The sequence below is a fragment of the Acipenser ruthenus genome, chromosome 10, assembly GCF_902713425.1.
Source record: "Acipenser ruthenus chromosome 10, fAciRut3.2 maternal haplotype, whole genome shotgun sequence".
In the NCBI taxonomy this organism is placed as follows: Eukaryota; Metazoa; Chordata; class Actinopteri; order Acipenseriformes; family Acipenseridae; genus Acipenser; species Acipenser ruthenus.
This window is the reverse complement of record NC_081198.1, coordinates 38,524,993-38,539,778: the sequence shown is the minus strand read 5'-3', so window position 1 is coordinate 38,539,778 and position 14,786 is coordinate 38,524,993. Positions and strand designations below refer to the sequence as shown.

At 36.2% G+C, this 14,786-nt stretch overlaps 1 protein-coding gene across 1 annotated transcript in view; it reads left to right on the top strand.

Moving 5' to 3' along the window:
* LOC117403673 (collagen alpha-2(V) chain) overlaps positions 1-14,786 on the top strand; it is a 53,318-nt gene that overhangs the window by 26,841 nt on the left and 11,691 nt on the right. Inside the window, exons 8-37 of the mRNA XM_034005955.3 lie at positions 357-440; positions 552-596; positions 901-954; positions 1,283-1,336; positions 2,719-2,772; positions 2,962-3,015; positions 3,337-3,390; positions 3,512-3,556; positions 4,157-4,210; positions 5,098-5,142; positions 6,499-6,552; positions 8,597-8,695; positions 8,800-8,844; positions 9,093-9,191; positions 9,692-9,745; positions 9,963-10,070; positions 10,321-10,374; positions 10,610-10,708; positions 11,027-11,080; positions 11,201-11,299; positions 11,499-11,552; positions 11,636-11,689; positions 12,008-12,061; positions 12,710-12,763; positions 12,864-12,908; positions 13,064-13,162; positions 13,301-13,408; positions 13,511-13,564; positions 14,042-14,095; positions 14,178-14,231. Coding sequence (XP_033861846.1) covers positions 357-440; positions 552-596; positions 901-954; positions 1,283-1,336; positions 2,719-2,772; positions 2,962-3,015; positions 3,337-3,390; positions 3,512-3,556; positions 4,157-4,210; positions 5,098-5,142; positions 6,499-6,552; positions 8,597-8,695; positions 8,800-8,844; positions 9,093-9,191; positions 9,692-9,745; positions 9,963-10,070; positions 10,321-10,374; positions 10,610-10,708; positions 11,027-11,080; positions 11,201-11,299; positions 11,499-11,552; positions 11,636-11,689; positions 12,008-12,061; positions 12,710-12,763; positions 12,864-12,908; positions 13,064-13,162; positions 13,301-13,408; positions 13,511-13,564; positions 14,042-14,095; positions 14,178-14,231 — 1,938 coding nt within the window. The remainder of the gene's footprint in view (positions 1-356; positions 441-551; positions 597-900; positions 955-1,282; positions 1,337-2,718; positions 2,773-2,961; positions 3,016-3,336; positions 3,391-3,511; positions 3,557-4,156; positions 4,211-5,097; positions 5,143-6,498; positions 6,553-8,596; positions 8,696-8,799; positions 8,845-9,092; positions 9,192-9,691; positions 9,746-9,962; positions 10,071-10,320; positions 10,375-10,609; positions 10,709-11,026; positions 11,081-11,200; positions 11,300-11,498; positions 11,553-11,635; positions 11,690-12,007; positions 12,062-12,709; positions 12,764-12,863; positions 12,909-13,063; positions 13,163-13,300; positions 13,409-13,510; positions 13,565-14,041; positions 14,096-14,177; positions 14,232-14,786) is intronic.

Sequence of the window (14,786 nt, the reverse complement as noted above, 5' to 3'; positions counted from 1 at the left end):
CCTTCCAAGTGTGTTCCCAAGGCTGTCTGGATTTGGAGCAGTGGACGTTTTCACGTGAAATGCGGGTTTCCATATGAAAATGGGTGTGGATTTCCTTTTGTTTACGTCATGCTCACAAGTTAAGAAATTTACCTTATCCCTCTCTGTGGCTGTTATTTTTGGCCACAAACCTGATCCTCTCAAATTGTTCCCCCAAATGTGCACACAAATAACCACACATGGAAACTCCCCAATGTCATCAACCATGGAATTCTCTGTATGACTATTTACATTTCAAATGCTTTTTTATTTTTACATTTTTATTTGATTTTATTGAAACAAAAATGTATGTTACATTAATGTAATTTATTGTTTAGAACCAATTTTCACCTCAAATGATGGGAGGAGCCGATGAGAAATCAGGAGTCAGTGGCCAGCTCGGAATGGTACCTGGATCAATGGTAATAAGAACAAAGAAACAACATTATTAGTTTATTTTTCAGTATGTTATTGCTTATACTCATCATTCATATACCATCATAGATAAAAATGTACGTTCCTCTTTGTTTTAGGGTCCAGCAGGAGCAAGGGGGCCTCCAGGGGTTACAGGCCAACCCGTAAGTGTTACATTATTCTACTAAATTTAAAATGTGAAACATTCAGGTGGGCCATCTATAATTAGCTGAGTGAATCAATGGTATATTTTGGAAATCACAAGGACGGTTTTCATTTGTTTGTTTCACTATGTTTGTGCAGTGAATATAGGACAGAGTAACCTACTTTGTTCAAGGTACTGATACCTTTAATTTGGCGTTTATATTATTGTTGTCTATATGCAACTTTTTGTTCATTATGGAGTTCAATATTTTTTTTTGTTACAAAGCATTTGCAGGTAATGTGATATTTCTCTTGCCTTTTTAGGGTCCTCCAGGTCTACAGGGTGCACCAGGAGAAATTGGAGATCCAGGATCAATGGTATTTTTTATATTTTTGGTTTTTAATGAATGTCTCTGTTAATAAGTTTTACTCTAGTTTCAATTAATGTTATTTTTTGTGAAACTGAGAACAAATTTAAAGATAATCTTTGAAACTAGGTCTCACTGACAACTGAAGTACTAAAAGAAAATGCAATGAAGCTTAATTTTACTTCCAGGAGATGTATTTTAAAATGAGGATACTGTACCTGACAAATACTAGTTACATGTTTAAATAATCATCATACAACTACATTGAAAACCTAATTCAGATTTTTATTTTGAAGATAAGCTAGACATCATTTCATGTAACCTTTTTTATGCTTTAGGGTCCAGTTGGTCTAAGGGGTCCTGAGGGTCCACCTGGAAAACCAGGTGAAGATGTAAGTAGATGGTGGAACCAGGCCAGATAGAAGTGCAGCATGTTGATGTGGGGAGGCGGCAGTTACTTGTACAAAAAATGTGTTATAACACGTTTATAGAGCGTTTATAATCTATCAGAGGTCGGATTATAAACCATGTATACATTTGTTATAATATATTTTACAGTAATAAACATGGAATAAAAGTTAATATTATAAAGTGGTTATAATGTTTAATATATATATATATATATATATATATATATATATATATATATATATATATATATATATATATATATATTAGGGATGGGAATTTCAAATAGTTTCCTATTCGAATACACAGGCGTCAACTTTTTCGTGTATTCGAATACACAAAATAAAGAATAAAAGGCAAATACGTATGTGTACTACAGCAGACAGCATATACAGTATAAGTCGCTAAAGTTTAAGTTCACTTTTCTCAGTCATTGCAGTGTTCTGCTTATCATTTAGTATGTCTTTATATTCATATAAAGCAAAATCATATATATATATAGTATCCATCGTGTATCCGTCTGTCACATATCAGCCCTAACCGTTTATCCGTCACGATCAAGAACCTTATTATTGAACAGAGAAGATTAGTTCAGAGATCCTACTAAGGTTTTTGTATGCTGTGTTGTATGCGCTACGTGCGCTACCATTGCTGGTCACATGAGCTGTTAAGCTGTTAAGTGAGATCCTGTTCACCAGCGGGGGCGTACCAACTTCAACCTCTGTCTCAATCTCCTGCCTGTCACTCAGCACCGAATGCACACACCCACACGGCAAATGGCTACTATGTCACAAGCATTAATACCCTGTATTTTATTAAACAAGATATTTAGGGAGGTCCTACTAAAAATTGAATCTCAAATCAATAATTGTGTCAATATAGTAAATGTTACATCTGTGAATGGTATTTAAAACATGATCCGTTTATCCAACCTTTTACATATCCACCCTTACTCTGGTCTAGGATGACCACCTTTTTAATTGTTTCCCCTGGTTTGACTGTGGCACTAAACTGTAAGATTGCACTGTGTCTAGGAATCCGGGACAAATTTCGTCCAGTCCAATTAGGGATGGGTGGTCATCCTACTCTGGTCCCCCTGAAGTCCGATACGTGACGGACTACTGTGTGTGTATATATATATATATTACATGTAATTGTACATTGTTATCTGCCAATATGCTCTCCTAAACAGTAACAGTCATTATGTACCCGTTATGTGATGTGATACAGTGATGTGTCCAACTTAAGCTGCAAACAATCTATAAAAGTATTTCCATTGTTATTAACAACGTATTTGATTTCAAAAACAAATCTTGCCAAGGAGTTCTCATAATGCATAATTTCCATGATGTCATCTGTATTTCAGGGTGAACCTGGGAAGTCTGGTCAGCCAGGAGAAACTGGGTTTCCTGGATCTGCGGTAAAGTTGAATTAAGCCCTATTGTTGCTGCTGTTCTTTTATTTTTGGTTAACTTACTATAACATGTGTAACATATGTTCACGAGTGCATCAACATAATAAAAGAGCTTATCTACTTGTAATATTACAATTGTACTGTAGATACATGCCCAACAGACCACTTTATATTCATGCAACATTTCTGTTTTAGGGTGGAAGAGGTTTCCCCGGGGCACCTGGTCTTGCAGGTATAAAGGGGCACAGGGTAAGTATCAATATTTTCCAATCAATATAGATCTGAACTTTGTATAAACCAAGCAACCTGAATGCTACTAACATAATTTTACTGCACTCGAACATATACAGCATATCCCTATCCAAGCAAAGTTAAGAACGTGTTTTGGATATCTTTTAATAGGTGACTGGTTTATTTAGATTATGTATCAATACTTCTCCCTGTCCTCTGTAATCAGATCATATACATATAATATAATTTACTATATGATTTTGTTCACAAGTGTTGTTCTAACATGCCTGTAAAAATGATTTACATACAACTAATCACGCAATGTTTTGTATTTTACAGGGACATCCTGGGGGAATTGGCCCAAAAGGGGAGCGTGGAGCTGTTGGGTCAAAGGTACTGTTTTCATTTCACTTGACATCATTTTATATTTAGAACTGCATTTTAAGATAAGATATGCAATCACTATACCCAAATGCATTGTCCAGGCTTAAACCATATTTTTCTTATTGTTTAGGGTGAATCTGGTCCAACTGGTCAAATGGGTCCAGTAGGTCCAGAGGTATGTATACAATTTACAATATTACAGAAATGGTACTATATATGCCACACCTTAGTCATATTACTTTAACTCGTTGTTTTTGGCATAGGCAGCAGTAGTGTAAAAAATGAAGGAAAGAAAGAAATTAAATGAACTCATAAATGTCATTGTACTGTAGTAATACTATTTTTAAGGGTGTGGTGGATTCAAAAACAAGGCCAAATCAAAAATAGGCATGTCAAATCATTAGCGGACTTGGTCTCATTGAAAGTGGGCAGGGACAAAAAATGTGTTTCTGACCAATAGTACACGTTTTAAATGATCTCTTGTTTTGGCCCAGTGTGCTTTCCATGTGACCATGTCCACTTCCAACCGACCCTGCCCACATAAAGCATGACCACATTCATTTTCATATTCTACTCATTCAAACTGTTTTTATTGTTGATTTTAAATTTGCAATAAAATCTTATTTGCATTGCAATAAAATCGTATTATTTATGTAAAATGTGTACATTTTGTACACAGTGTTACATGGAAAACAAATGTTTGCTCTTTTGATTTGATACAGTTGTATGTCAGATCATTCTCAAGCTGGATTTCTTATTATTTTATACTGTTTAGGGTCCAAGAGGAATTCCAGGAGAGAGAGGACGGTTTGGACCATCAGGAGCCACAGTAAGAATGCGGTTTCTTTTTTGCCTTAAAAACTGATAAAATCCATATAATCAATTTTACAATTCTTCAAGCATTTATAGCAGTTGAAAGCTATGGACATGCCTGAATCTGTGACTGTTCTGTGGTACACAATTGAGGCCATTGTCAAGATCGACCATCTTAGATATTAGTTCTTATTTGGACTTTTAGTTCTTATTTGGTCTCTTGAGAGTTTCTGTGATACAGTTCTGATTGTATTGTTCTATACTGAAACCCAGTGCTTTACCTGCTAAATACTCACTGTAAACATAACGAGTGAATAAGTCTGAACACAACATCTCAATTACCTTTAACTGCACCTGTGCTGTATGTTAACAAAATTACAAAAATTGCCTATGGGATTACTGTAATAGGAAAATGTAATTGTCTCATTTCGGACCGTGGCAGGGTGGCAGGGTGTAAGCCCTGCCAGTGAATGGGTGTGGGTGTGGGTGTGTGTGTGTAGGGGGGGGGGGGGGGGGGGGCTTAAATTCCTCCCTGCAAAAACACGTGGGGATGTGGCCTACATAACAAAGCGCATATACGCAGCCGAAGATGCGTTTATATATTCATTGTACTACATTAGGTGTATTTGCAATGTAGTTATCGTACTATATACACATAAATGTTTGTGTTTGTAACTGCTGGTGTTATTCAGTGTAATTATAAAGATTCTACTACAAACATAGTGTGATTTTAAACATGTAATACAAGTAACAAAGGTAGGTCTAAGCATACAATGACCAGAACTATTTTGATAGTAGGACTGTACAAATATAAAATATTGTATTACGTTCAAAACATGGGTTTATATATATTTTTTAAAAAGCAAGTAGTTATTTTTATTAATGTATTTATCTTTTGTTCAGGGTAGACGTGGTTCTCAAGGAAACGTTGGTAAAACAGGTCCCATGGTAAGAACACTTATATTTTGATCTTTTAAAATATATAGAGACTTAATCCACCGAAGAAGTCTGAAGGGGAAGGGGGTGACAGGACTTTCTCTCTGAAAGAACATCTTTTATGGTCATTAATTTTGATTTAGCATTTTGCTTGTGTAAGAATATATTTATAATCTATAATTAGTATTACAAGTCTAACATGTTTGTTGTTGTTTTAAATGAGAACTTGTTCTCAATGTCTTTACCTGGTTAAATAAAGGTTTGGATTGAATTGAATTGAAATTGTGAGAAAAGTGTTTTAAACTAAAGCCTTATATTATTATTATTATTATTATTATTATTATTATTATTATTATTATTATTATTATTATTATTATTATTATTAATTAATTTATTTATTTATTTATTTATTTATTTATTTATTTCTTAGCAGACGCCCTTATCCAGGGCGACTTACAATCGTAAGCAAATACATTTCAAGTATCACAGTACAAGTAATAATACAATTAACAGCAAGATAAATACAATGACTTTGGTTCAAGCAAGTACAAGTGTGACAAAATACTATTCAATAATACAGCAGATAACAGTGTCAGTGATAGTTACATCAGGATATAATTAAATACAAAATACTACAGATTAAACACTTGGCAGATTACAGTACTCTGAAGTACAGGATTAAATGCATTAAAATAGGGGGCAGATAAGAGCAAGTAAAGCACATTTAAGGAAGGGTGATAAGTGTCCCAGGGGAAAAACATAGGAGTTCTACAGGTGCTGTCTGAAGAGGGACTGGTCAGTCCTGACATCTGTAGGAAGGTCATTCCACCACTGTGGAGCGAGGGTGGAGAAGGAGTGGGCTCTGGAGGCAGGGGAGCATAGAGGAGGTAGAGCCAGTCTTCTAGTGCAGGCGGAGCGGAGAGGTCGAGTGGGGGTGTAGGGAGAGATGAGGGTCTGGAGGTAGCTGGGTGCAGTCTGGTCAAGGCATCTGTAGGCTAGTACAAGAGTCTTGAACTGGATGCGAGCGGTGATCGGGAGCCAGTGGAGTGAGCGGAGTAGTGGAGTTGCATGGGAGAAGCGAGGCAGAGAGAACACCAGGCGGGCAGCGGAGTTCTGGATGAGGCAGCGGAGTTCTGGATGATATATGGAAAGAACATGTTTATATTATTTAAATATACTCTGGTATTTGTGAGTGCAGAAAGGTTTTTGCTTTTTATATCCTGAGTGATAAATATATACTACTGCACTTTGTTTTCTGCATAATTCTGGTAAACAAGCACCTCTTTTAGGTGTGTGCATACAATGTTGATTTCTAGTTCAAACATGTAGGCATTGCTAAATGTTCTGACAACATGCCTGTCCTTTCAGGGGTCTATTGGTATAAGTGGCCCCCCAGGTTTCCCAGGTCCTCCAGGAACAAAGGTAAAAAAACATCTTCCCTATACTAATTATTATACATTGGTCATTTTTGCTAGGCTTGGTTGTCTTTGTTTGAAACATAATATGCTCTTACTGCCACTTCCTGATTGTATGTATTAGTCATAGATGCTGATCTGATGACAAAATAAATAAACAAAATAAAAAAATACTGTGTTGTTAGTAAAAGAACACATTAGGAAGTGTTTGTCCTGTTTTAGGTCCCTCTGTACCCTGCCGCCGCAATGCTCTGTGAAGGAACACAATTTAGATACAACAATGTAGAAAACAGAAAGTACTGATTAGAGGAAAAACCTCAAAATGGAGCGAGGTAACCAGTGGTGTACCACAGGGATCAGTATTAGGTCCTCTGCTATTCCTAATCTACATTAATGATTTAGATTCTGGTATAGTAAGCAAACTTGTTAAATTTGCAGACGACACAAAAATAGGAGGAGTGGCAAACACTGTTACAGCAGCAAAGGTCATTCAAAATGATCTAGACAGCATTCAGAACTGGGCAGACATATGGCAAATGACATTTAATAGAGAAAAGTGTAAAGTATTGCATGCAGGCAAAAAAAATGTGCATTATAAATATCATATGGGAGATAGTGAAATTGAAGAAGGGAACTATGAAAAAGACCTAGGAGTTTATGTTGACTCAGAAATGTCTTCATCTAGACAATGTGGGGAAGCTATAAAAAAAGGCCAACAAGATGCTCGGATATATTGTGAGAAGTGTTGAATTTAAATCAAGGGAACTAATGTTAAAACTTTACAATGCATTAGTAAGACCTCACCTAGAATATTGTGTTCAGTTCTGGTCACCTCGTTACAAAAAGGATATTGCTGCTCTAGAAAGAGTGCAAAGAAGAGCAACCAGAATTATCCCGGGTTTAAAAGGCATGTCATATGCAGACAGGCTAAAATAATTGAATCTATTCAGTCTTGAACAAAGAAGACTACGCGGCGATCTGATTCAAACATTCAAAATCCTAAAAGGTATAGACAATGTCGACCCAGGGGACTTTTTTGACCTGAAAAAAGAAACAAGGACCAGGGGTCACAAATGGAGATTAGATAAAGGGGCATTCAGAACAGAAAATAGGAGGCACTTTTTTACACAGAGAATTGTGAGGGTCTGGAACCAACTCCCCAGTAGTGTTGTTGAAGCTGACACCCTGGGATCCTTCAAGAAGCTGCTTGATGAGATTCTGGGATCAATAAGCTACTAACAACCAAACGAGCAAGATGGGCTGAATGGCCTCCTCTCGTTTGTAAACTTTCTTATGTTCTTATGTTCTTATGTAATTGGCAATCAAACGGAGCCATCAAAAAGATTAACAAAGGTTGGTTTTGCACTTTGGTCAATGGCTACATTGCAAAGCAGTGAGTTACAGCTAACATAGTTTCCATCTAATTATGGGTATTATTTATTCTAAACATATAATACAGTTTTTTGTGTGTGTTTAAAGCATTACCAACAGGGAAATAGAAAAAGTAATGGATAAAAAGAAAACATTGTATGCAGAGCTCAAATAATGCATTCCATAGTTCATTCCACATCCCAACTGTATGCTAAGTTGAATGGAAATCCTCTGCTATACAGGATATGTTTTCATTCATAAATATCTAGGGGAACAAGAACACTTTTGTAGATCCAGTTTCAGTTTCATCAAGCCCTATTTTACACTGTGCTCAATAGGAAGGCCTAACTTAATTTAGTAAGGCAAAAAAATGATGCTAGAACCTCACTTTTTGCAGTACACCTGTTTCATATTTAAAGTTTTTACTACTACGTGACATTTCATTTTAAACATAAATACATTGCTTTTTAAACACCATTTAATAAAGAAACTGCATAAATCCAGGCCAGTGTCTCTAGATTTGATGAGCTTTTCGGTTAAAACTGTGACAACCAAAACACAATTTTAACATTTTTTTAACGCCAGCACTTCCTGATGGAATACAGACTATGTGGTAACTATTTTATTAGAATGTTATCTGTTTGAAAGCTTGACAATATTTGTGTCCCATTTTTCTATAGGGTGAAGCTGGGGCTACTGGAGTCCGTGGACCTGTAGGGCCTCAAGGCCAGCGGGGTGAAACAGGACGTCAAGGCAACGTTGGAACTACTGGTCTACCAGTATGTGTTTATGTTTTTTTTTTTTTTTCATGAAAACTGCTTTAATTTCTCATTTAATTTTGGCTACCTTTTGTATTTACAAAATACTTTTGCTCTACTTTTAGGGTCCTGCTGGGACAGATGCTGGCCCTGGTACTAAAGGTCCAGTGGTAAGAAAAGAAACAAGCAAATATGTATTAAAAAATATGTGAGGTATTAATGTATAAAGGGTTCATTAGTCCATCTTTATAGCAGTATAATGCTAATGAAAGTGTGGTAGATTGGTTTAATGTACGCACACAGAAAATAAAACACAGCCACAGTTCACTGGAAAGTGAATATAAATAGGTTATACATGTTGTTTTTTCTGGTAGATAGGGGGAATTATTATTATTAATGTATTTTATTACTGATCTAGGGGAGCGTGGGTGTCTCAGGTCCACATGGCCCTCCTGGTCCCCTAGGATCACCTGGACCTGAGGGGAGTAGCGGACCACCGGGCATCAAAGGTCAACCAGTATGTATTCTTATTTTCCCTCTTTCTGTTTGTTATAAATGTACATATTCAGTATTGAAATACATAGTATGCAGTATACTAGGTATATTGCTCTGGATGCCATGGTGCATAGGACTGATCCATGTTGTTTTATAAAAAAAGTCACATTTGCATTTTTCAATGACATCTATCTTACCTTAATGTGAACTTTACTTAACAAAATGCACTTTGTGCTTTTCACAGTATGTACCTAACCACAATTTAAAAAGGTTTTACTTGTTTTTGAGTACCCAAATAAGCAATTAGTCATAGTCATAACATATTTTTTGTACTGTTGTAATTGAACTGGGCAAATATTAAAAGATTCAGGTCAGTTTGATGTCAAGCTTGCTGAGGACAGCCAAACTAATTGATAATGTTCATTCAAAAAACTAATTTGTCATTTTGAGTTTACGTTTTTCACTTTGTACTTCATAAAAGCCATGTACTGTACTTTATCAATGTTCTTTTCTTAATGTTAGGGAGACATTGGAGTACCAGGATTCAAAGGAGAAGCAGGGCCTAAAGGGGAACCGGTAACTATCTCAAAACACACGTCTATATATCAGCAGCAAGCTACAATTGATATTTTTTCTTGGTTAGTGTACACTGGCCTTCAAGTTCAAAACTATATAACGTTTCAGGTCTAATGTCATTTCTTATTTATTGTTAAACTCAAACATTCTGTTGCATGCTTTGTCAACTGGATTATGGTATTGTTATTTAACCATTTCCAAAATTATATCAAAATAGGGTCCACCTGGGGCTCAAGGTGTAATTGGTCCCCAAGGTGAAGAAGGAAAGAGAGGGCTCCGTGGAGACTCAGGATCTGTTGGCCCTCAAGGTCCAGCTGGTGAAAGAGTAAGTAAAGTGTGCTCTTTAACATCTTAAATGCAACAGATTACAAAATATAACTTTAGTGGAGGTTGTGAGATCCCCAAAGTCCACACTAAGCATATTACAATATCTGTTCCTTAGATTCAATCCGTAGAACTTGGGGGTTTTATGTAAGGGGATGTTGTAAGCAGACAGCATGTAGTATTATACAGCATAAAAATAGTCTTGTTTAAAATCTGCTTTTAATTTGTAATGCAGTTTTTCTTCTTTGCAGGGTGCTCCAGGTAATAGAGGTTTCCCTGGTGCTGATGGATTACCTGGTCCGAAGGTAAAACTGCTAGATAGCAACCTCAGGCTGAGACTGACACATGTCTATGAATGAACTTATCATTTCACAGTCGTTCTTCTGGTCTGTGGTTTCATTCAGTTAATTGAATCAGTGGGAATATCTTTGAATTGACCATGTTATGTGGCAGTCTGGTATTTGGAAAATATATACAGTTTCAGTATACAGTATTGAATCTGTCAATATCTTTAGTATTTCAACTTCTTTTTTATTCTAGGGTGCACAAGGAGATCGTGGCATAACAGGTACCTCTGGTCCTAAAGGCTCTGTAGGAGATCCTGGCCGCACAGGTGAACCTGGGCTTCCTGGGGCAACGGTAAGCTGGTTTTAGCCCTATGTCAAATGCCATGAGTCTGAAACAGTACTAGGAATGGTCGCACATTGTAATTCTAATCTTAAACCAATTCAAGATCAAACTCAATCTCTGAAAGGTCATTTTTGATCAACCCCATTCATTAATCAAATTTCGAGATAAAGCATTAAAATATCTTAAGCACATCTTAATCTAATCTTAATACATCTTAATTTAAACCCTTATATTGCAGTTGTCATGCCATTCTAGAATTCTGGTTGCAAGCCCACTTGTCTATTCTTTTTGAATTCTTAACATATATAACCTGTTGGCCTATTTCAGGGACTTACTGGAACTCCTGGAGTTCAGGGTGCTGAAGGAAAGCCTGGGCCAGTGGTAAGCAGAGGCATTGATTTTCATTTGTTGATAATAAATAGCACAGGTTTATTTTAAAATGAACTTGTGTGTAGAAATATACTGTATATTTGAAATCATCACAATCTTTTTTTTTTTCAGGGTGCATCTGGAGAAGATGGGAGACCAGGACAAGCAGGATCATTGGGTACAAGAGGCCTTCCAGGTGTCATGGGATTACCAGGCCCAAAGGGTTTTAATGTAAGAACTAATTTAGATTTATTTGTATTTGTATTTGGAAAGCAACTTGACTTTACTGGATATTGATTATTTGTTACAAGAAAAAGACCAGCATTCACTTCACATCTTTTAAAAAAAAAAAAAAAGAATGTCACAGAGACTCCATAATAGTGTATAATCCATTTTATAATGATGACTAATACTTTACCATTGTTGATAGGGTGACCCAGGAAAGACTGGTGAGCTGGGTTCTCCGGGTGCACCAGGACAAAGGGTAAGTATTAACAACAGATCTTAAAAAATATTCTAAATGCTGCACACGAGGAGTGGTCTTTTAATAATGCCTGTGTATTTTAGGGTCCACCTGGCAAAGACGGTGAAGTTGGCCCTGCAGGTCCAGCAGGTCCACATGTAAGCATATTTAATTTTTACAGTTTAAACATGTAACATGTGTTGATAGTAATATTCTTTTGCACTCCTGTTCTTTACTGTTTTGATGCTAGTTTTATAGCATTGACATGTTAAAAAAAAGAAATACAATGTGCAAATACTGCACTTGGCAAGACAGAATTGCTTTGTTTCTAGTATCACTCTTTCAGTCAGCAATTATCATTACAGTGACCATGTATATGTAAAGTGAATATATGTACTGAGAACTACAGTTTGAGCTACATTTAAAGGCAGTTCAACTGTATTTTCTAATTATGTTTTTTCTCTGTATTTGCAAAGGGGGTAGCAGGAGACAGAGGAGAGCAAGGACCTCCTGGTCTAACAGGTTTTCAGGTAAAAAAACAACAAATCAAACAAAGAAATGTATCAAGCTGTCCTTCTTCAGCTTTGTAGAAAGAGAAGTAAACGCAGTGCAGTAAACGTGTTCTTTTAAAAACAAGTTTACTGCATATTGTTTACTTTTCATTCTTAACCTTCTACACAGCTGAAAAAGGGCTTCTGTCCGAAACATCCCTAAATGCATTATTTCTTAATCATTTAAACCTTTTGTGTACATCCAAGGGAAAACCTTTTGATTTTTTAAATGTCTCTCTCTCTAATACTACTATACTTTAAAGTTAAAACTGGTTCCCTGTCACACATGTAGAGTTTGTAAAGAAACCAGCTGTGCTGTTTAAAGTCCTGTGCAAAGTTAAAATATTTTTTCTACAGATTAATAGCAAATTCATTTCTCCCTAGCCATTATAAAATGTTATTTGTACTTTACAGTATTAGGTAGTTTAAGGATATATTATAATTATTTATTAATACATGTATCATAAACAATCTTTTAATTACTTAAAAAATGTAATCCCTTGTTTTCCCTTGTTAGCCACCATAGCATTTGATAACATAATTTGATTATTGACGGTAATTTATGGGTCTTAAGTATGAACATTTATTGCAAGTTAACTGCTATTGAATTGTGTTTATTTTTTACAGGGTTTACCTGGTCCACCAGGTCCACCTGGGGAGTCCGGAAAGCCAGGTGATCTGGTATGTGGAGCTGTCTTGGAACGGTGGTTTGGAAATAATTTAACTTTTAAGTACTTTTAAATAGTATGTATTCACTTCTATTTCCATTTCTGATTTATAGGGTATTCCTGGAGAGGCTGGTGCTTTCGGTCAAATAGGCCCAAGGGTGAGTCATTCCATTCATTATGTCTTCATGTTGAAGTGAAGAATATCTACTGCGTTATCCACTTCTCTGGCTTAGAGGGGAGAGCACAGTATGCAGTGATTATGGTAAACTTGCATTACATTAACAGGTTTGCTTTATATTTATACTTTCCACAGGGAGAGCGTGGAACTCCAGGTGAACGAGGTGAATTGGGAGCTCATGGTCTTCAGGGTCCTAAAGGTATTCCAGGAGCTCCAGGTCCTGATGGTCCAAAGGTAACCAAAGTATCCCATTCCCATAGAGCAGGCCATTTCATGCCACAGCAAAATAGATCTTATAACAATAGATCTTGCAGGAGTTAAAACAGAATTAATTTGACCAATTACAATATATACTTTATTTGTGTTACCTAGGGTAACCCAGGGCCTACTGGAGCTGTTGGTGATCTTGGACCACCAGGTCTGCAAGGAATGCCAGGAGAGAGGGGCATCTCAGGCCCTAATGGCCCAAAGGGTGAAAGAGTATGTATAAGTGCATTACCTAGTTCATTAAAAAAAAATCTATATACACATTTTGAAATGGCTCTCTCATGCAGTTTTTAACATTTGCCTGTATGTCTTAAGGGTTCTCTAGGTGAAAAGGGATCAGAAGGTACTCCTGGTAACGATGGTGCTAGAGTAAGTATCTGAAAGTAAATATCTGTTCACCAGTTGGTGATAATACAGAGAACAAGACATAGCCCACTGAACGTCCGTTTCTTTAGTAAAGCAATGTCCACAACAACAGCAAAGGTCCAATTGACTTCATGCATGAAAACATGAATGACTGATACATGTGGCTAAGATGATGCTATAGTCATGGACACCTCTGTGTTATAACACTTTGACTCACACACACCTTCTGTATGGTACAGAATCACTTGTGGTACACATCACTTTTTAAAAATATCACCTAACAGAGATATGTTGCATATCCACCACACAGCTATCCTATAAAATTCATAATCACACTAAAACAGCATATAGTCTTATAGAGTCTAGAAAGGTTTTGTCCAAGTAGCACATACAAGGGCCTTCGCTTGAAGCATGCCAACTTGCAGTATAACCTTTTAATAATTGTGTAATGTTTGATTACATGTTATGATGTTCTTACAGGGTCTTCCAGGTCCAATTGGGCCACCTGGATCAAATGGTCCCTCTGGTGAGAAAGTGAGTAGGTTACTTTTTGTGGCCAAAGATTTTAAACCATAAAAAGTCAATTTATCTAATGGAAAAATTTATGTTGTCTTAGGGTGAACCTGGCCCTCGTGGTCCACCTGGTCCTGATGGAGCCCGAGCAAGTCCCGTAAGTAAATCTGTATTATTGTGTAAGGGCAACCAAAGACTTATGCATATGTAAGCAACACTTTGGGATCTGTACAGTCGGTTACCCTGGTTATTCCATATTCATTCAATCAATCATTCATTCATTTAATTAGTCTAGAGAATAACCCAATGATAATGCTTTCATTTCAATTTAAAGCCAAACCTAACATGACTTAATCACTAACAAGGACAATATTACTGTCATTGTTATTATAAATAGTTATCAAACAGTGCTTTTTTACTTGTGAAAAACTGCCCATTCAGATGAATGCAACTCATACAAATTAATCTCTTAGAAATTATAATTCATGTCCATTAACATGCACGTTTAAATAATTTTTAGCCAAGGAATGCCAAAATGCCAACATGTGTTTTACAATTTGACATTTTTAACTAGTATTTTATCACCCATGCAAGATTAAATATGATGAATGTTAATGGATCATGATTGTTCATCACAATTCTATATCAGTTCATCATTAAAGTTAATTTACAGTTCTTTTGCACTTCAGTGTGTGAATTGTTGATAATTAAT